Source organism: Pseudochaenichthys georgianus, chromosome 6, assembly GCF_902827115.2.
Source record: "Pseudochaenichthys georgianus chromosome 6, fPseGeo1.2, whole genome shotgun sequence".
Lineage (NCBI taxonomy): Eukaryota > Metazoa > Chordata > Actinopteri > Perciformes > Channichthyidae > Pseudochaenichthys > Pseudochaenichthys georgianus.
The window spans coordinates 10,124,939-10,149,066 of record NC_047508.1 but is presented as its reverse complement, the minus strand read 5'-3'; the positions used below and the strand labels follow the sequence as shown (position 1 = coordinate 10,149,066).

Genomic DNA, 24,128 nt, shown 5'->3' with positions numbered 1-24,128 from the left:
AAATCAACCAAACAGCTCAGGAAGCTGCAGAAGTAGAACTGCTGAATGCAAAGCAGGAATAAACTAGTGTTGTGTAAGCATGTCACAACACAGGAACTGCTGTCTGCTCCAATCACATTGAAATACAAGATTCTTGACAGCAATTCGATACTATGCTCAAACAGAATACAATTATAATACATGTGCTTGTACTTCAACTTACACTCCTTTATTTCTGTTTGAAGTCGTAACTCCATCTATAATATCAATTATAGATTGATTTGAACATCTCCTTTCAACAACTGTATCTATTCAAGGTAATCTCCAATAACAACATATCACACGAGTGCACATCATTAACACATCATGTTGTGATTTACCTTTACTTCATAGCGTTTTAACGCATCATATTCCAGGTCAATGGTGCGTCACTCCACTGGCTGCTAACAGCTAACATTATATACAGTTTCAAGGCTTTATTGCCATGTGCACATTAGCTACAGTGTAGATATGGCACAGGCTCCTCCAACAGTGCAACATGAATAAATACAGTATAGGACATCAAACAAATCAAATAGAAATAGGGTCTATATACAAGTAAATGTAGCTCTTCTACTTCCGATTTGAACTCAGATTTGTTTTTCTATAGCTTTCTCAGGTAAACACAGGATGCCTCGCCGAGATGGAATGATCTCTGTTTGTCCCAAACACATTGTCTATCCACCCCTACGGCGACGGGACTCTGTTGGCCGGTAGCCTTGATGGCACCTCAAGTTTTTGCTGTACTGTGTAAAAAAGAGAATGTCATTTTTTCAGAAATGTGGCATCGACTTGGTAACAAAGTATCGCTTCTTCTGACATCCCAGTTACTCAACAATCTACTGTCTGGGTATCTTATTAAATAACGTTGAAAATACTTGCATTTGACCTTACTGGGCAGAGTGTTGTTTTGTCTGACTTTAAAAGCAACGGTAGAGTTGACCGTAGAAATATAGAAACAACATTTAAAAATAAGCCAAGTCTGTTTTGTATCTTGTGAACGCTAACATTGAACCCAACCGAGAACGATCACCCAACCATAGCTTCCCTAAACTCAGCGAATGGTATTAACATCATTTAGCACATGTTTTGTTTTTAAAGCAAGCAACACTTTAACAGACATTTCTTAAGCTATCAGCCCATTGGCTGTACATGACTAACTTTACTTCACATTATACCTAGCATATCACACGTTTAAAAACTGTACTTCTTACCCTCAGTTGGGAAGGAATTAATGGTTCTAGTTACTGGTTCCTTTTCAATTCACTTCTAGAGTACAAAAGGCTAGTCTGAAACTTTCTTTTGATACACTCCAACTTAGAGAACACTCACTTAACATCATGAGTATGAGAAGTATCAGCATTACATTTGCATCAATCAATATATTTATATTTCCCCAAAAATACAATGGTTAATCATAAAATGGGGCCATTGTGGTTATACAGACTCATCTCCTCTGACTTGTTAGTGTCTTTTATCCTTTTGTTTGGTTCCATTATCGCTCTCATCAACTTCAGGCCAATGTTTTCAGCACAACCCTCACTCACTGTACTCGACCTGCGCAGAATGAAACAGCAACAAGACACAGTGAGTGCCTCGCTGGTGGACACAGTGAAGCACTAAGCAGCCAAAGAGCCAACTGCTTCCCTCAGGATTTAACGAACCCAATGCTAATATCGCTCGATGCTACTGCTGTGGGCCGATTGGCCAGAGCTAATTGTTTAAAGCTGAAGATATGTCAGAGGTGTGTTACAGCTGGTGCCTTTGCTCCCAAGTGCATAAGAGAAAAAACAATCCTGGCAGCTTTAGAGCTGCCGCAGTAAGTGCATTATTGAGCTGCAGCGCCTGCTTGTGTTGCGCTGTAATGCTCGGTGCATCAGAGATACCACGAGGCCATTATCAATCTAAAGACGCTACGTAATCTGGCCATTTATTACACTAACAGGCGTCATCACATTGAGCCCATTTAGAGGGAAGCCCGATTTTATTTTGACTGATGGCGGTTTGCTGCGCGGCTGCATGCCCTCTTGTCTCTGTTTACACTGCTAATGTACTCAGAGAGGGCTTTCCATGGAGCCTTAATGCCCTCCTCATTTATCCTCCACGTCCCCGGTTTCTGTGAACCATATCTCCTTTTTGCTTTCTGTCTTTACGTTCCTCTCTGGTGGGTTGGATTACAAGTTTCTAGTTTTTGTAGGATGTTTTTTTTTGCTTCAGATCCTAAATTGAATTGTCCGGAGGCTCTGGTCAGTGATCCATTTCTGACAGGCCTGATAAATACAGGTCCTGATCTCTCCCTGCATCTCTGTTCCTCTCTGCTCCTCCTTTTCTCCATCTTATTCTCTCTCCACTTGTCCTCTGCCTCTCTCACTCACCTCTATAACACTTCCTTTACTTCTCTCTCTATTTCCTCTATTTCTTACAGACTATGCTCTCTGCACTCCATCACTATATCATTGTGTGAGTGAGTGAGTGAGTGAGTGAGTGAGTGAGTGAGTGAGTGAGTGAGTGAGTGAGTGAGTGAGTGAGTGAGTGTGTGTGTGTGTGTGTGTGTGTGTGTGTGTGTGTGTGTGTGTGTGTGTGTGTGTGTGTGTGTGTGTGTGTGTGTGTGTGTGTGTGTGTGTGTGTGTGTGTGTGTGTGTGTGTGTGTGTGTGTGTGTGTGTGGTGTGTGTGTGTGTGTGTGTGTGTGTGTGTGTGTGTGTGTGTGTGTGTGTGTGTGTGTGTGTGTGCGGTATGTGCGTGTACGTGGGGAATAGGGTTTGGGCAGAATTAATGTATATCCACACTTACATAAGCATATCAAACATATGCATATTAAAACTTTAGTTTTACGAGCTCACACACACACACACACACACAAACACACACACACACACACACACACACACACACAGAAAGAACAGGAGATTAATTAAATGAGACTGATTACAATAGAGGACAGTGACTCCTTCATAGGAATATATGTGTGCGTGCGTGCATGCGTGCGTGTGTGTGTGTGTGTGTGTGTGTGTGTGTGTGTGTGTGTGTGTGTGTGTGTGTGTGTGTGTGTGTGTGTGTGTGTGTGTGTGTGTGTGTGTGTGTGTGTGTGTGTGTGTGTGTGTGTGTGTGTGTGTGTGTGTGTGTGTGTGTGTGTGTGTGTGTGTGTGTGTGTGTGCGTATGTGTGTATGAATATTCATGCACAGTGTACTTTGTGGATAGGGAGAAGAGAGTCATGCTCTGATGGTACTTCATTACTTGGAGGAACCCTTACACACACACACACACACACACACACACACACACACACACACACACACACACACACACACACACACACACAAAGCTTGTTTAAATGGTCCAATCTTTACCTAAATCTACACACAAACACACACTTACATCAACAACAACCTCAATGTGATCAAGGGGGAAGGTACAGATACAAAAAAATGGAGGACGCTTATGTGTGTGAGTGTCATTGTGTGCGTGTGTGTGTGCGTGTGTGCGCTTTATTTGTGATCAGCGTGTTTGTTGGCGTAAGTTTCGAGTGTGCCCTCAGCGGGTTTAAGGGCTTTTGAAAGATTGTGTGTGTGTGTGTGTGTGTGTGTGTGTGTGTGTGTGTGTGTGTGTGTGTGTGTGTGTGCGTGCGTGCGTGCGTGCGTGCGTGCGTGCGTGCGTGCGTGCGTGCGTGTGTGTGTGTGTGTGTGTGTGTGTGTGTGTGTGTGTGTGTGTGTGTGTGTGTGTGTGTGTGTGTGTGTGTGTGTGTGTGTGTGTGTGTTCACATATCCTTCTGTCTGCTCATTAAGTGTGGGTTTGGGAGTGTGTGTGTGGGGGTATTACTTTACCAACCATGCGTGTCTTTAACAACTGAAAGTAGAGCTAAAGAGTATAGTACAAAACAGGGAAAGGAAGAGATGTAGCAAAGAAAGGTTGTAGAAGTTGTCTGAACAGGTACTGTGGAAGGATAGGGGAGGCTGAAGGTGGGGGAGAGGACACAGGTAGGAAACATAAAGAATCGCACCAGGACCTGGGAGAGGCGAAAAGGGGTCAAAGACCTTGTGATTTCGCTGTTTGAGTCCAGCACAGGAATGGCAAATTACTATATACAAAATATTAATAAACACTAATGGCACATTTCCACTGCAGCGGTGGTGAATATGGGAAGAGGGGAGGGGGAAGAGGTTCAACAATCTTTTTATTTTCACTCTATCTTTGCAAAGTCCCCTAATGATTACTGTGAAGATTCCCCACTTGTGATCTCATAAGATCAAACGTCTGATAGACAGTGTGGCCCATGATGTGCATCTCACTCCATGAGAGCTCTTAAGATCCTTCTATTAAAAAAAGAAAAATCCTGGAAACTTGTAACGAAGGATTCTCACCGTCAGATTGATCAATATTTGTGAATCCTTGATGAAAAGAATATAGGGAGGGAGTGAAAAAGCAGAAGGAGGATAAGATGAAAGATCAGATGGATGAGCAAGTTTAAAATAAAAAAAGAAGAAGAGGAGTGATGGCATACAGATATTAATGACTGCGGAGACATGAGGGGAAAAAAGGAGGACAGGACGTTTGCTAGAAGTAAAGAAAAGAAGAGAGGGATGAAGGAAGTACAAAGAAGAATAGAAGGAGGATGGTGTGTGTGTTTAGTGGTGACACTGTAAGGAGGGAGGAAGAAGGAGGCGAAACACAGGCAGTTTTTCTTGATACTTTTAAACCTATTTTAATGAGGAAACTAACACTTCATGTGTCTTTGCTGCATACAAAAATATGTAGAAAAACGCTGCAGTCGAGCCACTGAGGGGGAACTTTGAAAGAAAGGGAGGTTGGGAACTGTTTCCTGAGGAGAACAATTAAAAGCCGAATATATTCTGCCTCTCGCCTATGGGCTGCCTGCTTTTAATGTGATTATTGGGGCGCTGATGACGCAGAGAGGAGACGTGCACCCAGGGGAGCCCTCCGAGTCTCCGGCCCTGATACTTAGAGCTAGCTGTTTAAGCCAAGACAGAGGAGACAGGCAGAATACTGACACTCAAGTGAAGAGAGAAAGGGACACAAAAGAAGCAATACAATAAATTAGGTCTATTCAACCTTGAGGTAAAGTTAAAGGAATAGTTTAACATTTTGGGAAGTAAAATGTATGTAAGCTAAACCAGGTAGCTTAGTTTAGCATTAAGCCTGGAAACGGGATAACAACTAGCTTGACTCTTAAACTTAAAAAGGTTGCATTGCAGTAAATGAAGCTCATTAAATATTGTGTAAACATGTTTTATTTTACTTTAACTTTTTTGTTTAATTGTGTAAAACAATCAAAGTAGAAGTTGCTTAAGAAAACGAATTTTAGCATGCTAACATGCTAAACTAAAATGGTGCCATGCCATCCATTGTTACCAAGGCCCAATAATCTGAAATCCAAGAAAATGAAAAAAATCCAAATCAACCAAAAGAACATTCGTCCAAGAAGACGCATATTGCTTATTATGGTGCAGAAAGACGTCATCAGACCTTTCAGCCATGCTTTTTCAGTCATAATATAGCAAACACATAACACTTTGCATTTGATTCACCCTGATAATCCCACTTTAACCATGACCCTAATTGATGGCACTCTTCATGCCTTAACCCAGGGGTGTCAAACTCAATTTCATTATGGTTGCACTCAAAGGGCCGGTTGTAACTATATAAATATACATATATAAATATATATATAAAATCATGTATTATATTACATTATTACCTCTGAATTGGATTATTATCGGATAGGATAATAACTTAGTAATTAACTACGTCTGAAAGCAGAAGTCTAGGGCAAATCATTGCAAGTCTCTAGAGTGGGCATGTCACAAAACGAGATGCATTGTGGGACATGTAGTTTATTGGCAACCTGCTTTTGTAAAGTGGCATGTAACCGTATAATAAACGTATTATATTCTTTGCAAACTCTTGCGGGGCCACATAAAATTAAGTCGCGGGCCGGATTTGGTCCCCGGGCCTTGAGTTTGACACCTCTGCCTTAACCTAATCAACCCAACCAACAAAGGCAACAAGTTTTAGTCAATCAAAGGCAGTTAGACGATCATGCCTTTACCATAATTCAAACAAAACGGAGGAAGGTCCTTCTCTATAATATTAGCCATGTGCTTCTGTGTGTTGCATTTGGGATTAGTATTTCAGAATGTCCCTTCAGAATGTTTGTTTTCAGAATAAATGAGCTTTGAGGCCCCAGCCACACGAGGACGAAAACGGCCGTTTGCGTTACTGTTTAGTGTCATATAGACCATTCGGCCACACGAGGACGACCGAATACGGCACTAAACGACTGAGGAAACGATAATGGGTCCCAAGGTGGATAGAACGGCATACGCAACTCTCTGGGGGGTCAAACGGCTCTGTGTGTGCGCCCTCTCCGAACATTTTCAGATCACTGATAGTGATTGCGCAATAGCCCCGCCTCTCCCCACCTCTTCTGCTCACCTCCGCTTACCCCGCGCCATTGCTGAAGTGTTTCGCCACCAACAACAACAACAATGGCGGATCGCAGAGTTGCTATCGTGCTCCGGACGCTATTGACCATGCTACAGTTGTTTGTGCAACATCTACAGCAGATCCTCCATCAGCAAAACACACACTTCAAGTCAGATCATCACCCTTAGCTATTTTAATTACCTCTCAAACTCCCCAAACTAGTTATAAATATGTTTATTTTTACTGTCGGCCGGGTCACTGATTACTGGATCAGCTGCTGCATGAGACAGACACTGACGCTGTCCGAAGAGAGGGAGGAAAAAGAGAGGCTCCGTGTATTTTATATATTATATTATATAGAGTCGTTATTCATTTGTTTTAAAGCTCAATAAATAACAAAGAAGACTTTTATAATTTTGTCCGGAAGATTTAAACTTCAATACACGTTGACTGGCGAAAAACTCTGCCCGGTTCCCTCGGCCCCCAACGCGGAGAATAAACAGAAGGGCAACCATGACAACCATGCTTCTTCGCTGCTTTTGTGGAGGAAGTTACAGCGCCACGTAGAGGCTCCTGCATATGTACTGCAGCTTCTCCAGCGGTTGGAGCTAAACGGAGCGGTCTCGTGTGGACAGACACTATCCGGATAACTATTGCGTGTGGACGGAAGCTTGTTTGCGATTGCGTTTGCGTTAATCCTATGCGTTTAGCCGTTTTCGTCCTCGTGTGGCTGGGGCCTCAGTCGTATATTTCTCTGACTATTGGGGTTTCAGATAATTGGGCCTCTGAATGTCTTCTATCCTTTCAAATAGTGTAAGCTTATTATGAGATTCTGGATTCTAATCATGTGTTCTAGTAAGCCATGACAGAGTGACAGTGATCCAGCATGCACAATACCAGGACCCTGAAACCAAGAAATCATCGTTGGTGTTATTGTTCACACCTGAGCTTTTACTATTGTGACTAGTCAAAATATTACTTGTGAAAAAAAGGCCTATTGTTTGGAATTCAAAGTTGTTTTGGTAATGATGTAAACAGCATGTCATTTAATAGTTTTTTCTGAAGACACCTAAAAACCAACCCTCTTGATGATGTTGAGGGAAAACGCATTATTAAAATGAATGTAGATGTGTGCATTGAGCAGATTACATTTACTACATGCTCACTCTTCTGCTTTACACCTTCTTTTTTCCTTTTGAAAAACACTTTAGAAAATGTTTTTGGCAGTTGTAGAATCTTGTATACATATTTCTGAATTCCTCCCACGGGAATAGGTACCTACATAAAGCATTAAAAAACACTTTCTACACATGCTAACTGTTATATAGAAATATAAGCTGTGTTGTAAAGATCCATAGTGATCAAAGGCAGCTAAAAATACTGGTCCTAATTTTAGAATATTATTAATCATTTCCAATGTATGTTTTAAGATGTTTGTCAGTGTATTTGAAGCATTGAAGATGATGTTCTTACAGATTTTTGATCTTAAGACGAGGTATTTTAAGAAAGTGTGACAGATGATAGTCTGAGTCAAAGGTGACAGGAAGCTCTGCTCATAGGGACATTAACTACACATCAACGTACACACACTCACAGTTTGGAGAGTAAAAACGAAAGAGTAATGAAGAGTAATGTAAGAATATCAGCCAATATCATTTCATAACTAGCCTCAGTTTTCCCCATGTGTCAGTCACATGACTGAGGGACTGAATGCATGAGGAATGTTTCCCAGTCAGGTTCAGATGTGCGGATGAACAAAATCTCCAGAGACTTTCCCAAGCATAGGAGAGGGACAGATGTGAATCTTTCATCATTTGTCTCCATCGGTGAAACTTTTTTTTCCCTACCCCCATGGTGTCCCTCCCCCATGGGACCCCCATCCTCCCCCCCATCCTCATTGCTCTGACATCCGCAGCAGCATTGGATGACGATCAATGATGACGATGACATTTATAACACATACTCGAATTGGAATCGAATTTATATGGTTTCATCACCAAGTCAGTACTTTAGTGCATTTTATCAGACAACTCAAAGTTACTCCTTCGGTACTGTTTCCGACTTCCACGCAACGTTGATGAGACGTGTCAACCATGACAGTCCCTCAACACCCAGAGCCTTCAGCATTTCTGGGCAGATCTCATCCACCCCCGGGGCTTTGCCACTGTGGAGTTGTTTGACGACCTCAGTGACCTCCCCCCGGGAGATCGGTGTTGATCCCCCGTCATACTCCAGCTCTGCCTCTAACATAGAGGGCGGAGTTGTCGGGTTCAGGAGTTCCTCAAAGTGTTCCTTCCAACGCCCTAACACTCCATCAGTTGAGGTCAACAACGTCCCATCCTTACTGTACACAGCTTGGATGGTTCCCTGCTTCCCCCTCCTGAGGTGTCGGACAGTTTTCCAGAACAACTTTGGTGCCGCCCGAAAGTCCTTCTCCATGTCTTCTCCGAACTTCTCCCACACCCGCTGCTTTGCCTCGGCCACGGATGAGGCTGCTGCCCTTCGGGCCTGTCGGTACCTTGCAACTGCCTCGGGAGTCCCCCGGGATAACAAATCCCTGAAGGCCTCCTTCTTCAGTCGGACGGCTTCCCTGACCACCGGTGTCCACCAGGAGGTTCGAGGGTTACCGCCCCTTGAGGCACCTAAGACCTTGAGACCACAGCTCCCCACCGCGGCTTCGGCAACCGTACCGGGGTGGTGGTTCCCCTTTTTACAAAGGGGGATCAGAGGGTGTGTGCCAATTACAGAGGCATCACACTACTCAGCCTCCCCGGGAAAGTTTACTCTAAGGTACTCGAAAGGAGGGTCAGGCCGATTGTCGAACCTCAGATTGAGGAGGAACAATGCGGATTCAGTCCTGGTCGTGGAACGACGGATCAGCTTTTTACTCTCGCAAGGATCCTGGAGGGGCCTGGGAGTACGCTTATCCGGTCTACATGTGTTTTGTAGACTTGGAGAAGGCGTATGACCGAGTTCCCAGGGAGTTACTGTGGGAGGTGCTGCGGGAGTATGGGGTGAGGGGGTCTCTACTCAGGGCCATCCAATCTCTGTACTCCCAAAGCGAGAGCTGTGTCCGGGTCCTCGGCAGTAAGTCGGACCCATTTCCGGTGAGGGTTGGCCTCCGCCAGGGCTGCGCTTTGTCACCAATCCTGTTTGTAATATACATGGCTCGGATTTCGAGGCGTAGTCGTGGGGGAGGGGGTCTGCAGTTCAGTGGACTAAGGATTGCACCACTGCTTTTTGCAGATGATGTGGTTCTAATGGCTTCATCGGTCTGCGACCTTCAGCACTCACTGGATCGGTTCGCAACCGAGTGTGAAGCGGCTGGGATGAGGATCAGCACCTCCAAATCTGAGGCCATGGTTCTCAGCAGGAAACCGATGGACTGTCCACTCCAAGTAGGGAATGAGTCCTTACCCCAAGTGAAGGAGTTCAAGTATCTCGGGGTCTTGTTCTCGAGTGAGGGAACAATGGAGCGTGAGATGGGCCGGAGAATCGGAGCAGCGGGACTGCAGTCGCTTTACCGCACCGTTGTGACGAAAAGGGAGCTGAGTCAGAAGGCAAAGCTCTCTATCTACCGGGCCATTTTCGTTCCTACCCTCACCTACGGTCATGAAGGATGGGTCATGACCCAAAGAACGAGATCGCGGATACAAGCGGCCGAGATGGGTTTTCTCCGCAGGGTGGCTGGTGTCTCCCTTAGGGATAAGGTGAGAAGTTCGGTCATCAGGGAGGGACTCGGAGTTGAGCCGCTCGGAGTTGAGCCGCTCCTCCTTCGCGTCGAAAGGAGCCAGTTGAGGTGGTTCGGGCACCTAGTTAGGATGCCACCTGGGCGCCTCCCTAGGGAGGTGTTCCAGGCACGTCCAGCTGGGAAGAGACCAAGGGGTAGACCTAGGACCAGGTGGAGGGATTATATCTCTTCGCTGGCCTGGGAGCGCCTTGGGATCCCCCAGTCAGAGCTGGTTGATGTCGCCAGGGAAAAGAAAGTTTGGGGCTCTCTGCTGGAACTGCTACCCCCGCGACCCGACCACGGATAAGCGGGAGAAGATGGATGGATGGATGGAACTCAAAGTCAGCTTACAGAAAAAAGAACCCTGAAGATGTCAAAGCGATGTAACCAGGGTTACCTAGGCTTAGAGAAAACACGTTTTTTAAACACATTCTTTGTTACAAACTGTGAGCATGGAGTTGGATAGACGGACAGCCTAATGAAAAGGTATATCAAGTTGCATTTATGGGAAATGTAGGTTGAAGAAATGTATTGTATTGATATTCTATATAAACTTTTAAAAAATCAGACAAATGTAACATTTGTGATATTGGGCTATATAAATCAAATTGAATTGATTGATAGTCTTTTTAGAGCTGGACCCAGGCTGTGTTAAAATTGGCACATTACTGCATACTGCACACTACAAACTGTGTAGTGTACTACATACTGAATACTACATACTACCTGCTGCATAGTACAAAATGCAAACCTACTGCATATAATGGGAACTACATACTGCAGAGTACACTGCATACTTCCTCAATTAGTATGTACTGCCAACTGCAGACCAAAGGACCAATTAAGTAGGAGTTAACTAACAGGCTATTCACATTTAAGTATACAAAAGCAATACGTATCATATGAATGACGGCTGGGCAAGTTTCAAGAAAGCCACCCAGCGGCTCTTCTACATCCCCAAAACGTTGCAGCAAATGTCCAAAAAGTCATTATTTGGATAATTTGACCAAGTAATGGAAAAAGTAATGGTTACTTTTTTACTTAAAAACAAAAAATATATAACTAACAGCTTTTATCCTAGCCCAAAAGCTCACATTACTGTTCTAAAGGTATCCAGAAGAAAATCGTGTCAGGGGTTCAGAATGTCTAATGAGCTCAAATCAGGGCAAGTCTCGAGTACACACAATTCACATACAATGCACTTTAAATGCATTACATACTCAACGTTACGTTGTACTTGAAATTAATAGCAAACGATTAAAAAAAACTGCTGCGTTCTAGTTACTAAGAGTCAGACAATCCTCCATCTGCTGCACTGATTTTGACCTATCTTCAAAACAATCTGTCTCTTGTATTTTCCCTAACATGAAACAACTGCATTACAAAATTGCTAGAGTTCCATTTTAATTGAACTCACCTTACTTTAATAAACAATTCATTGCATTGACTTTACTTGCAGGGTGGGAATCACAAGCGGTAACTCCACTATCAGTCTGACTGATTGAGGGTTCCCTTTATTTGCCAGTAATAACAATTATGTACAACAAGTTACCTCGTTGAGCAAATGCATTAAGACTGGGGGAAATTGAATTATAGTCCACTCTCACACAAAACAGTTTGCATGCTGCATTCACAACATTCAGGCGTGTTCCACTGGATGCTGGAGATAAACGGGGGATACAACGGAACCCTCTAACTTACAGAAGCAGGGCAAAGACAAGTCCAGAAGATGGGGTTTAACAAAACACTATCTTATTACAAATACAATTAAGTAAAAGTCTGAATCTGCATCCGTGTTCTCCGGAGTACAAGTACTCCAAACATTTCCAATACTGCAGCGGAAGTTGTGCATTGCTCAGAAATGAAGCAGAATTCCTCAAATAGTACTTACACAGGAGCAGAGCAACAGGCAAGAAGAGGAGGCACGCGGAGTTGGTGAGAGATGTCATGCTGACCCGTGGAGTCTTCCTCACAAGTTTCACCGGGATCCTCAAAGTGGTTGTTTCCAAAGGAAAGGCAGCGCGCACTGTCCCGCTGCTCGGTGCCGGTCACAGCTCCCTCCTGTCCGCGCTGCAGCTCTGTACTCCAGCGTGAGAGATCCACTGTGCGCTCATCCTCCCTGCCGGGGGGGGGGGGGGGGGGGGGGGGGCTTGGAGGAGGAGGAACGGCTATGCGTGCGCAGAGAATCCCCAAAGAGCGCTTTATCAGATAAGGAAAATGCAGTCCCTTAGCAGGTACACACATAACAATCAACTAAAGACACAACTGCTGTCACACGAACAATTGTCAAACCGGATTAAAGTAGGGATCTGTAGGCCTACCATATAAATACCAGGCAATTTATCAATAATGATAATAAACTAATATTACAATTCATTCTAGTTTAAAACTTAAATTATGTTTAAATTATGTTGAGAAAACTGGTTGTTCATTTTCCATCATTCATGCACAATGGGAAATTGAGTAAAAAAATATACAGTTACAGTATTACGACCAAACTATATGGTGTTATGTAAATATGTGTTATTCTGCAGTGCAGCAATTGTGGAACAGTGGTTTCTAATCTAGGGCCTTGGGGCCTATATGCTTAAAAAAAAAAATGTTTATGATTAATGGAAGAGGAAAAGGAGTTCTGCTAAATGACTCTCTGTTTTTATATTTAATAATTTGACCTTTTTGAGCATTCAAAATCGGGACAAATGTGTCTTTGGTAGAAATACAAACACATATAGACAGAGGTCCCCACAGAGACACGGACATTTTAGAAAAGGAACAAAGGCCTAATTTTTTTTCTTTTAAATGAAGTGGCATATACGATTTTCCTCTGAGATGTAGTCCAAAAGTCAAATGTAATGGAATGAGTCAAAGTCAGGCCCGGTTCCAGAACAAAATGACTCAGGGTGCATCTGAGATTAGAGAGGGTGCAGGGGTAAATTGCTATTTTTATAAGTGGGGAGTGGACCTAACACCCTCTAGGGGGGTCCTCACCTCCTCTAGGAGGGTCTGCACCTCCTGTAGGGGGGTCCGGGGGTATGCTCCCCCGAGAAGATTTTTTTTTTTCTAAAAGCATCAATTTGGTGCACTTTGAGAGCTAAATGAAGAGATCTATGTGCTCTTTGCTTGATTCATTCATTCACCAGTTGTGGTGAAGGCATCTGACTTATACTTGAACCGAAATGTCTAAATGCATAGCAGAAGATGGCATATTTTTTACATGAATATTCCAGCCAATCTCTGTTTTGAAACCATGAGCTGCAAAATGAGCGCCTTACCCCACTGGACAGGCGAGTTGGGTACTATTTTAAATATACCTGGGCAGGCTCTGTTTTGCCGACGTCTTCTGGCACTTGCGAGCCGCTGAGGGGTGGCGGTGTTTGGGGCAACGAAGACGGCTGCTCCGCCTCCGTGGGCGAGGCGGGCAAAGCCGGCGAGGCGGGCAAAGCCGGCGAGTCGGGCGTTAGTGTCCACGACAGTGGCCGCGGGTAAAGTAATGTCCCCATGATCTGAACTGTTATTACCTGCAGTAGATGCAGTGTTACTAAAGGGCTGGTTGTTTTAACCATTTTCTGATGTCCATCACTGACTGCTGTGTAAGCACCTTGCAGATGACGAACGCGCAGTGGCACAGGTCATGCACACCTGATATAATAACGTTACTTACCGTTTAAATTGAGCAAATAAATGCAGCAGACAATGTTATTTAAACACATTTACAATTTATTTTATTTCAACTAAATTCTTCTTCTTCTTCTTCTTCTTATATATGTAATAGTTTAACTTTTTTTATTTATTTTTTCACTTTTAATTTTTCAAATGAGGGTGCATAACGACTCAAATGAGGGTGCAATGCACCCTTATGCACCCCCGTAGAACCGGGCCTGGTCAAAGTACAACATCAACTCAGTGTAGATGTTTCTTTCCCACCACATAGAAGTTAACATAGCAAGGCGGGTCTCCATTATGGATGGTATGATTCAGATAAATACAATACATTGATTGTGGTGATCTTCCATTATCTAGACCAGGGGTGGGGAACCTTTTTCCTCTCAAGGGCCATTTCAATTTTTTCAACATCCTCCTAGGGCCCCACAAATGATTGACCTCTGCTTAAAAATACTAAAATCACAGCATTTGGCCTTTCTTTCATGCTGTGCAAAGAAAAATCAACCTCTTAATCCAGATATTTTACCATGACTCGCGTATGCATGCACGTGCACACCCGGTTGTGGCATGACCACCCAAACAGAAAGATATGGTCACAAGATGTGTGCAAAATATGTATTTAGTTTCCTATCCATGATTTAAGTGGGGGGGGGGGGTGGACCTAACCTCCTTTAGGGGGGTCCGGGGGCATGCAAATGTTGAAGTTAAAAGCATCAATCTGGTGCACTTTGAGAGCAACATTAAGAGATCTGGATACATCTCTCAACACCCATTTGAAACAGAACTGAAAGCAGATTTTTTTTCTTTATGGATATTTTACAAATCACTCCCCTTTTAAACAGTTTTCTTGTTTATTAATAACAACTTTTTTTACTGTCATAGTATTTTATACCCGTTTACTATTCTCTTGTTTTTTTATAACTATAATGATCATAAAGATGTGCCTTTACCTCACTGGTTGGAGAAAAAGCTTCTTATATTCGTTAGCATAGCTAGCTAACCAGATATTAATAACCACAAAGTTATTGACTGTATGATCAGAATGACAGATCGCCACTGGGCTTACAACTAAAGACACAGCCACGCAAAAACTGCGGCTCCTTATCTGAAGTGCCTGGCGGCGTTCTGGTGCTCTCCGTCAAAACTCAGACGTAAGGCTCGTGTTGTGTTCAAGGACCCTGACCTTAGCCAGGAAAAACAGGCACACTCGCTTGTTTAATTATTTTGCAGTCTAGATTTCTTTAATTTTTTTCTTTTTTGCTTGTGTTTATAAATTACCTCGAGGGCCGTACCAAATAGTCTCGCGGTCCGTATACACCCCGGAGGCTCCCCATCCCTGATCTAGACAAATGAGAATATTCTCGGAAGTGAGTAAAAGGAGCTTTCTTGCTCGCCATCATGGTAAAAAGTAATACATAAAGTGCTTCTAATGTAGAACTGAACAGACTTGTTACTTGTTTATGTATTTATGCATATGGACTTTTTTATTTTTTATTATTCCTTTATTTCCTGTTATTGTTCTCTTTAAATTATGTTTACTAAAAACAACATTTCCTACATTAGATATTTTTTTTCTAAAAGACTAAGCAAAATTATTTATAATGAGTATTTCCAGAAGACTTATAACATTGTGAATATTTTGGCCAGGATAAGACGAACACATTTATTTTCTTAATAAAATGTGGTAAAGTCATTCCAGTATGTATTAAGGGTTAGGGTATGTAGAAGTACAGAACAAACAAACGAATAAAGACGCAATAAAGTGAACAAGTCTTTTTTTATTCCAAAAATCTTTAGGGTAAAATAAACTGTAAAAGATACAACATAATCATACAAGCAGAGGGCAAGTGAACAGAATGGAAATTATAACATACTCCCTAGCCTCGGTTGTTTCTCATACAGCTCACACTCGCGGTAACACATTCCTTCATTGTGAGGACAATAACCGTAACTGAACTGAAGGTGAGGGTGGCAGTCGTCAAAAAGTACCTCTCTGTTGCATGATCATTCGAATATATCTCCGAATCGGCTGTCTAGGTAGTCCAATGTCTGCAAACAAAACATACAGATTCTCCTGTGCTGAGCCTTTCTTCAGATCCAACATTTTAACGCCGTAAATGCTTGTTAAAGTATAAAGGAGCTGCTGTGGGATAATGCTCAAACATGTCTAAAGGCCCAAATGGGATCAAATGTTTAGGTAAAACATGTAAAATACAATAAGGCACTTGCTAGACAAATCCAAATTCTAAACACACAGGTTCAAATGAACAGAACTTTAATTTTACAATCAGCAAAAACTGTGTGCCCACCCTGCATCTAAACAAGAATGTGTGTAAATGGGCTGTACACATTATCATACACTTTGAACAAACTTTAAAGATAAACAAACATGTGCAGAGTTTCACTGTTTGGGAGCAGGAATGATTTCTGAATTCAGAACCCAAATGACAAAATCCAACTAAGTGCTGCCTCCTACAGTCTATGGGAAGTAACTGCACATCAACATGATCTGGAGAAGCCTGATGAAACAACATCAACATTAACAATTATGTTTAGGAAGTGTTGTATTATGTGGTATAATTATTGTTGACAACTTTTAAAGCAAGTATACAAGTCTTACAAATGCTAAATGATTATATAAAAAAGAGGCAGGCTTACAGAGGGGGGAAAATCAATTTACACATGGACGGCTGTCTAACTACATGATGGGCTCCAAACAAGCAGAATCCCTTTCAGCTTCCGAAGACCATCACACATATTTTTCACATTTAGAATTTTTTTTAATTTGTATCCTTCAGAAAGCTCTATTAGAAGGATTTTTGAAAACAAGGCCAGATTGGTAAAAGAAAGATGCTTTTCTTCCTGAATACAGACGCAGGAATAAATTAAATCAACTTTCAGTAAAACTATTTAGCGTGTTGATCCTCTTCAAAGCACTCAGACAGATTTGGCCAGGCAAGGTTGTTGTCTCCAACCCTATTAAGAAATAACTGAAAGGAAATATGCCACAAACAGGAAATGGCTTTGAATGTTACATATTTTCGGTAGCCGGGATTTACTTGGATGTTTAGAAAGAATCTGAACTGAGAAGAGTGTACTGGATTCCAAGTTGGCTTAAGAAAAGATGCTGGTCTGTATTATAAAAGAAAAAAAACATGTTCAAGCCTGCTGTTTTTCCAAAATAGAAGGTTACATTTTGAGGCGAAACATTTCTTCTTTAGGTACTTTTGTTCCTCCTCTAGCATTAAAACGTGTATTCCAAAACTCAACATGCCTGACTGATGGGTAAGAAAAACCCGGAAAAACTAAAAGAAAGAGCGACGTTTGGTCTTGTTGACCACTCAGCTGAACATTCTTTGAGTCTTTTGCACATTTGAAGGAAGAGGCATCAAAGGGAGTGTCCGGTACGATGTGTCTGGGAGACGGGCACTAGCAGAAATATTAGGCTCTCCGGCTGTCATGTCCTGACGGGAATAAAAGGAGGGGAGGCAACCAGAATGCCTCTTGGGTAACCAAGTACTGCAAGAATCTACAGTGAATTTAGGAGTTGTCTGGACAAATAATGTCTTGCGTTGAAGGTATTTCCAGGACAAGAAAAAACAAAAACAGCTGCCTAAGTCGAAGCTTCCCTGGTGCAGGTAGAGAAGGGGGGTTAAGAACTAATGGTACCGGGAGAAGGACCTGGTAATAGGGACAGGTGGACTGGAGGGAACGTTCTTCTTAAACCAAACAACAAGTATCAAACTCAGTCTTTTCACTTCCCTCGTCTTCTACTCCAACCAAGATTTTATCTCTGAAAAAATTAGCAGGATGAAGTTGTTGCATTCTCCTCTACGTGATCTGGTAACGAAAATGGACGCATTATCTGTATCTACGAGGAAAGGACTGTTTACATGGTAGGACTAGTGGCTGACGAGGCCCTGCAGCATCATCATGAGACGCCGCGCCCTCTTGCTGAGCGGGCTGTGGGGGTCCTGCTGCAGGAAGGTGAAGAGCTTTGGTCTGACCTGGGCCAACACGGAAGACATGTGGTCTCTGGTCAGGGGGTCGCCGTGGTCCAGGTTCATCACGGCGTCCTCCAGGTAGCTGAGCAGGGACACAAGACGGAGACATGACATGTTGAAGACAGAACATTGATCTCTAGTAAGGTAACATGATCTACGGTGGGTATAAGCAGGAATGGAAGTGAATCACAGTCTTTAGCCATGGTAGTTATTGTAATATATGTTGATCTGAAAATGAATGTCAAACCGGGAAATGAGTTACGACTTAACCACTTCTGGTTCCTTTGTCTCGAAGTCAAAAAAATGTTGAATGTGTTTTTGGTCAATTGTCTTAAAATGAAGCATGTGGTTAACATAAGCTTTTAGAGATTTTCACTATTTATTATATGAGAAAAAATGAATGAATGTCCAAAGCTTGTTACTGTCAAAAAACGGCAGTTGCTAATAAGTGAATAAATAAGACTACTAAATGCCATCACGTCGAACATGAAACAGCCTTTAGCGGTGGTGAGGCGCAGCCATGCAACCGTGACCATGTACCTTGTTTTTTAGCCTAACGTTAACTTTTTACTTTTGGCATTTACAATCATGCTTCAACTGTTATGAAAGTGGTGTTATTACGAGGAGATTATCCTTCTGAACAAAACGTGTAAGTATCATTAATGTGTGTTTGCCACATACTGTATATTATTCTTAGTGAGCCCTTTCAATGCTAGCGTCTGGCCTACACAAACAAGTCTTCACTGCACCATTCTATTCACTGATATGCAGTCAGTAGGATGAGGTTGACTTGTGTGGCCAGAGGAAGGCTCAATGCTTCTATCAGTCTCCAATGTCAAGCCCCGTCCTTGATCACTTCCTGGCTGCTGGCCCACATGTGTGACTGTATAACTAGGATTTTAAATTGAATTATACCTCCTGTCACCTGCATCCTGTCCTCTTACTCAGACTACACTACATTGAACTCCTCAATTAATTGTTTTAGTCAGACATCTGGTGGTTAGACTATATCTGTCCCGCTCTCCTGCCGTCTTTGTCTTTACAGTTTAAATTACCCTTCACCTCCTCGTCCAGAGCACTACCTGATGCCAGGCTAACATTAGAGCCGAACCCATATTGCCAGCTGGCCTTTGGCCACAGTTCGACTCGACACGCACATCACAGGACCATCGGGTCCACATAATACTGCTAACACACTTTTTATGATATTTAATGTCTTGGCATCTAAAGCCAAACCGACACCAAAGCACGCCAAAGAACACGTGCCGACGGAACGTCTCCTGCGTCTTGGCCATGTGTCGCACTGGAACACACCGCAAAGACTTCAGCCGACGGCCAAGTAGCTCGTACGAACTGCGCATGCGTGAGTGGCAATAACTCTCCAGACCAGCAGGCGTCTGTAGTGTGTATTCGTCATTCAAAAGAGGCAACTGGAAGACAGACTGCGTGATAACCGAGAGAAGAAGAACAGTCTGCGTGATATAAACAAACAACAAATAGCGTGTGCGTTCCATTTTCACTTTACAACGAGAAGCTCATGGGGCTTTCCCGAACCTGGGTCGAGATCTGGAGTTAAATGAAATCTCAGATTTGCCTTCTTAATAGTTTGTTTGGGTCCCTCACTTCCGTTTCGCTTCTCATGCACTGATTCGCTAAGCTGAACAGCGAACATCGAATCGGTGGCGGAAGGTGTCGGCACGGACCAAAAGACACGACGGTGCAGTACACACCAATCTGAGTAGGAAGACACGACGCTCATCGACGGCCCGACATCTATCGACGCCAAAAATCGGCTCGGTGTGTAAGGACCTTAACAACACAGATACTGATAGCTAGTAAATATCTTGCAGGAGATAATCTGCTAACTAAAACCATTCAGAAATATTCATAAAGTTGCTCTTTATGCTCCCTTAGTTCACATTATCCTGGCATGGGCTCGGACAACAATGTGTTCTTTAAAAGCAGCTAATGATCCAGCTAACGATCCTCTCTGCTCCTAACAATCCCAACGTTGCTTTTGTTTCTCTTTGGAAATCTTTTGTGGATTCTTCTAAGCTACTATCAATCAGAAGTAGGGGTGGGCGATATGACGATATATATCGTCGTGACGATATTAGGTCTCCACGATATGCTTTTTCAGAGATATCGTCCTATCGTGATAAAAAAAAAAAAAATGAAAAAAAAAAAATGAAAAAAAAAAAAAAAAAGAATTGAAAAAAGGGAGGGGAAGAAGCTTTCCGTGCGCGGCGCAGGGGGCTATGACAGCGGACGGAGAGCCTCTTCCCCTCCCGCTCCCCCAGCCTCACCTACTGATTTTAATTTCACCATATATCAAGCCCGATCGATTTCACAATGTCAGCGCACCTCTGCTTTCGTTCAGTCCGAGTTGTTTGACACGCTCCCAAAGTCCCCGCCCCCTTTCTTTGCAGCGAGCAGGGCAGGCATTTCATAAAGGGGCTCCTTATGAAAAGACTAGCAAACGGTGGAAAGACATAACTGACGCTGTGGCGTTTTATGTTTTTCCCTTCAGTTATGCTAAAGTCTTTTATTACACTTCAAGTCTACTCTAAAGTTTACATTTTAATTGTTTGGCACTGACTTTTCCTCATTGATGTTTTATGTTTTACTTAGTTATGTTTTACCCTCCTTTTCATGTTTATTGATGTTCACTGCTCACTTGTTCATTCAGGGATTCATTTCTGAAATAAAACCAGCTTGAAATGCTATGTTGGTCTGTTACTCCTTTTTGTTTTAGTTTCTGTTACCTTGTAGGTGCTTGTTCTGTTAAGTAACTTGAAAAATAACCATAATAACCGACATGAAAAAATATCGTGATATATATCGTCTATCGTGATACTGCCTGAAAATATCGTGATAACATATTTTTCAATATCGCCCACCCCTAATCAGAAGGCTCTTTTATCTTTTGCAAAGCCTAAACATTTTACTCTACAAGTACAATAGTTTTGTCCTTTCCTAATATTAATCTACTTCTATTTACCGATGAGTTTTCCTGCAGAGTAGGCAAGAGCTCTAAGATGTATCTGAACTCTCTTATAGCACAACCCATTTCCTCTGTCCTAATAATGCCTCTGACTGAACCACACCCTACTGACCCCATCTCTCTCCAGATGGCACAGAGCGGTACCAGAGGGCCATATTAGCAGCAGTAGGCAGCTGCAATGTAAACTCAAACTAGAAAGGTGATCCCGTCACAGAGTGCCGCTGTAAAGGGACTCTGACTCAGAAAGCGGTTTGCTAGGGGAGAAAATAATAAAAGGATAAGGGATGCAAGAGTGTACAAGAGAACAATAAATGAAGGGAGTGAGGTGAGGACACAGCCAACAGTTCTTGAGATGAAAACAGGAGAGAACGGACGAGACTGCAACAAAAATGAAAACTACAAGGGCATAGAAGGCAGAGAACGATAAAAAGCTGCATCTAAAAACTGCGAGGCTATTCACAGGATCATGGGCGCTCCCCGGACAGTCATGTAGCTGGGCTACAGACGGAGCGGGGTGATGGGGTCAGCAGTTTAGCACCGCGTAGCACTCGGGAGACGAGGAATAATGGACATGCAATGGAGATGAGATGGGGAGCAAAAGTTTAGCAAAGATGGGCTTTATTACTGATGGACTAGTATCGCACAGGCTCCGGCTTGTGTAGGAGAGAAGTCGTGTGATGCTGCTATTGCTTTGGGAGACAATTAAATTGAAATGAAGACTTGTTTGGGAGAAGTAAGTCTACACAGCTCGCAGGTTTTTGATTAAACACAAGTTACTCCTGCTGCACTTTAAGACAGGTCTTATATCAAACCACAGTGGTGTGAGAAAACAAACTGAAAAGAGAGACTTGGGTGGATTTCATGTGCTGTGAAAACCACTTGGATTACACACATTAGTGTTAGGGGAATTGGCATGTACCAATCAGAGGGATAGCAGTTTCGATCCCCGGCCACTGAAGTCAATATGTTGAAGTGTCCTTGGGCAAGAAGATTTATCGTGAATTGCTCCTGGAGGACCGTTTACGATGTTGATGTGTTTTAAGTCGCTTTGGCTAAAAGCGTCAGCTAATAAACATGCAATGTAAAAAAGATGCAATGTGTTGCAGTCATAACAAGATTTCTTGTTTGGCTGGTTTAACGGTTTTCCCCCAATATCACTGCCATTCATTTTATGTCCTACAGCATTTGCAATATTTCCTCCAGGCATTTGTATAAGCAGCAGGGAAAAAGGATAGGTTGTATTTGGGTAGTATGCAATGCTAATAATAATATTACAAATTAGGGCTGTGCAATTAATCGTATTTTAATCGCGATTACGGCTTGCGACGATTATGAAAACAGCATAATTGACAAAATACGATTATTTTGATGGGTGCGCTTTCGCCCCTCCCTAAAAGCCCACTCGGCCACGTGGGAGTGACATGTGTTGTGAGTGTTCAGCGGGAGCGAAGATGTCAGAACAAGAGCAGCAACTAGTTAAACAGAAGGGTAAAATATTTCCACTATTTGCAAGTACTTTGTCATTACATTTCACATCACTAAAGATATGTGCCCAGTTAGCAACCAGGGCTTTAAGCAACGTGTCAACATGTTGGACATCGCGTTACGCGATGCCGTCTCGGTATTATTTCAGCAGGTCTGCGCTGCCTGCACTATATGACAAATGCCGTGGGGAAGATGAGAGAGATGTGGCTTCAGCTGACTACTTTGATACCACAACAGACCTATGGTCTAGCCCAGGGGTGCCCAACCAGTCGATCGCGAGATGTGTCTAAAAATAGAACAACAATATTCTGTTTTATCGTTAATGTCCTGTAACATAATCTTCCTGTGCCAGAATAATGCACTTGAACGCATCAAAGCTTTGTGATTGGCCGGCGTCACCCCATGTGTCGGGGCGTGGCTGAGGGTCTTCAGTCCAGGTGGCAATATTGTCACCTGCCTGCGCTCATCTCTGAAACCAGACCATGTAAACAGGCTGGTGTTTCTTGCAAAAAATCTTTAAGAGATGTAGGCCGCAAGGTGAACCTCGAAAAGTCCTCTAGAAAAGAAATCCCGCTCCACAGAAGTGGAACTACACAATCTTTAGTTCATAAAAAAGAACGGGTCATGCTTATCCACCAAAAAAAAGTTCGTCGCAAAAATTCCTGCCAATTCTTCTAGGCACGTAATTATTGGCTGAACTAGTCCCTTCAAAGCGTAATAATATCTTGGTCCAAAGAAGTGCCACGGTTCGTCACGTGATCGTGCTACACCAATTGGGTAGCTGCATATTGTCAACAGAAGTGAAAGATGGCCGCCTACATGGTTGCGCTAAACCAGACCAAATGGATTCTAAACAGTGCAGTATGCTTGTTTTATGTCATGTTTTGTCATATGTCTTAATACATCACTAAGTCCGAGGTATTTGCGTTATATACGCTGTATTTGTGAGAGGTTTTACTATCTGGGAACAGAGTTGACCATCGAATCAACATTGACTAGCAGCGTTTATCAGCAAACTCCAGCTACAAACAATTTCCCCACGGGAATTAATAAAGTATATCAAACTCAAATTTATCAAACTATCATTCCTGGACTACCATGTTCGCATCGCTAGGTTCATTGGCTGAGCTCGTGGATTATTCCATTAGACTGAGGACTTTTTGTCTGTCTGTTGTTACCCTGTACACGTTAAATGCACTCTTAAAATGACTTGATTTCATACATAGCTGCGTCCAAGAAGAAGGTTAACTTGTTACGTTAAGTAATTTAGATCAATAAAATGCAGTACTTCCAGGCTGAAGACTTTTCTTTTTGTCGCTGCTTTTAATTGAACTATTCATATCTTAGACTGCACTGTAACTTTTATCCATGCATTTTTTCTTTTAATGTTTATTTTATTAGCTTTTCTTTTTAATGACTGATTTTAAATGCCATTTTCTTAATGTCTTTCATTTTTTGTAAAGCACTTTGAATGGCCTTGTGTTGAAAAGTGCTATATAAATAAACTTTCCTTGCCTTACTTATACCAATGTCCATTGATTCATTTATTTACTCATTCATCCCTCCACAAATGAAAACAACACTGATGAACCATAAAAACGAGATTTATTACAAATATAAAAAGGTATGACGTAGAAAACAGTACAAAACAGAATAAGGACATGTAACTTACACGTCACCTGGATGACAAGAAGTCCTGCCCCTGACAGCGTGTTGCATGTGATACACTGCAGCTGCAAAGAGTCTGCCTGTGAGAAAGGCAGATGTTCATGCTTCTCTGC

The 24,128-nt window shown here is 42.6% G+C and overlaps 2 protein-coding genes across 6 annotated transcripts in view; both read right to left on the bottom strand.

Moving 5' to 3' along the window:
* nrn1la (neuritin 1-like a) overlaps positions 1–12,246 on the bottom strand; it is a 139,191-nt gene extending 126,945 nt beyond the window's left edge. Inside the window, exon 1 of the mRNA XM_034084549.2 lies at positions 12,083–12,246. Coding sequence (XP_033940440.1) covers positions 12,083–12,140 — 58 coding nt within the window. The 5' untranslated portion in view covers positions 12,141–12,246. The remainder of the gene's footprint in view (positions 1–12,082) is intronic.
* A 3,366-nt stretch (positions 12,247–15,612) lies between these two features.
* The window catches only part of edc4 (enhancer of mRNA decapping 4), a 77,494-nt gene continuing 68,978 nt past the window's right edge, over positions 15,613–24,128 (bottom strand). For all 5 annotated transcript variants that reach the window (XM_034084821.1, XM_034084822.1, XM_071203451.1 and 2 more), the window contains exon 30: positions 15,613–17,940. In XM_034084821.1, coding sequence (XP_033940712.1) covers positions 17,757–17,940 — 184 coding nt within the window. In that variant the 3' untranslated portion in view covers positions 15,613–17,756. The remainder of the gene's footprint in view (positions 17,941–24,128) is intronic.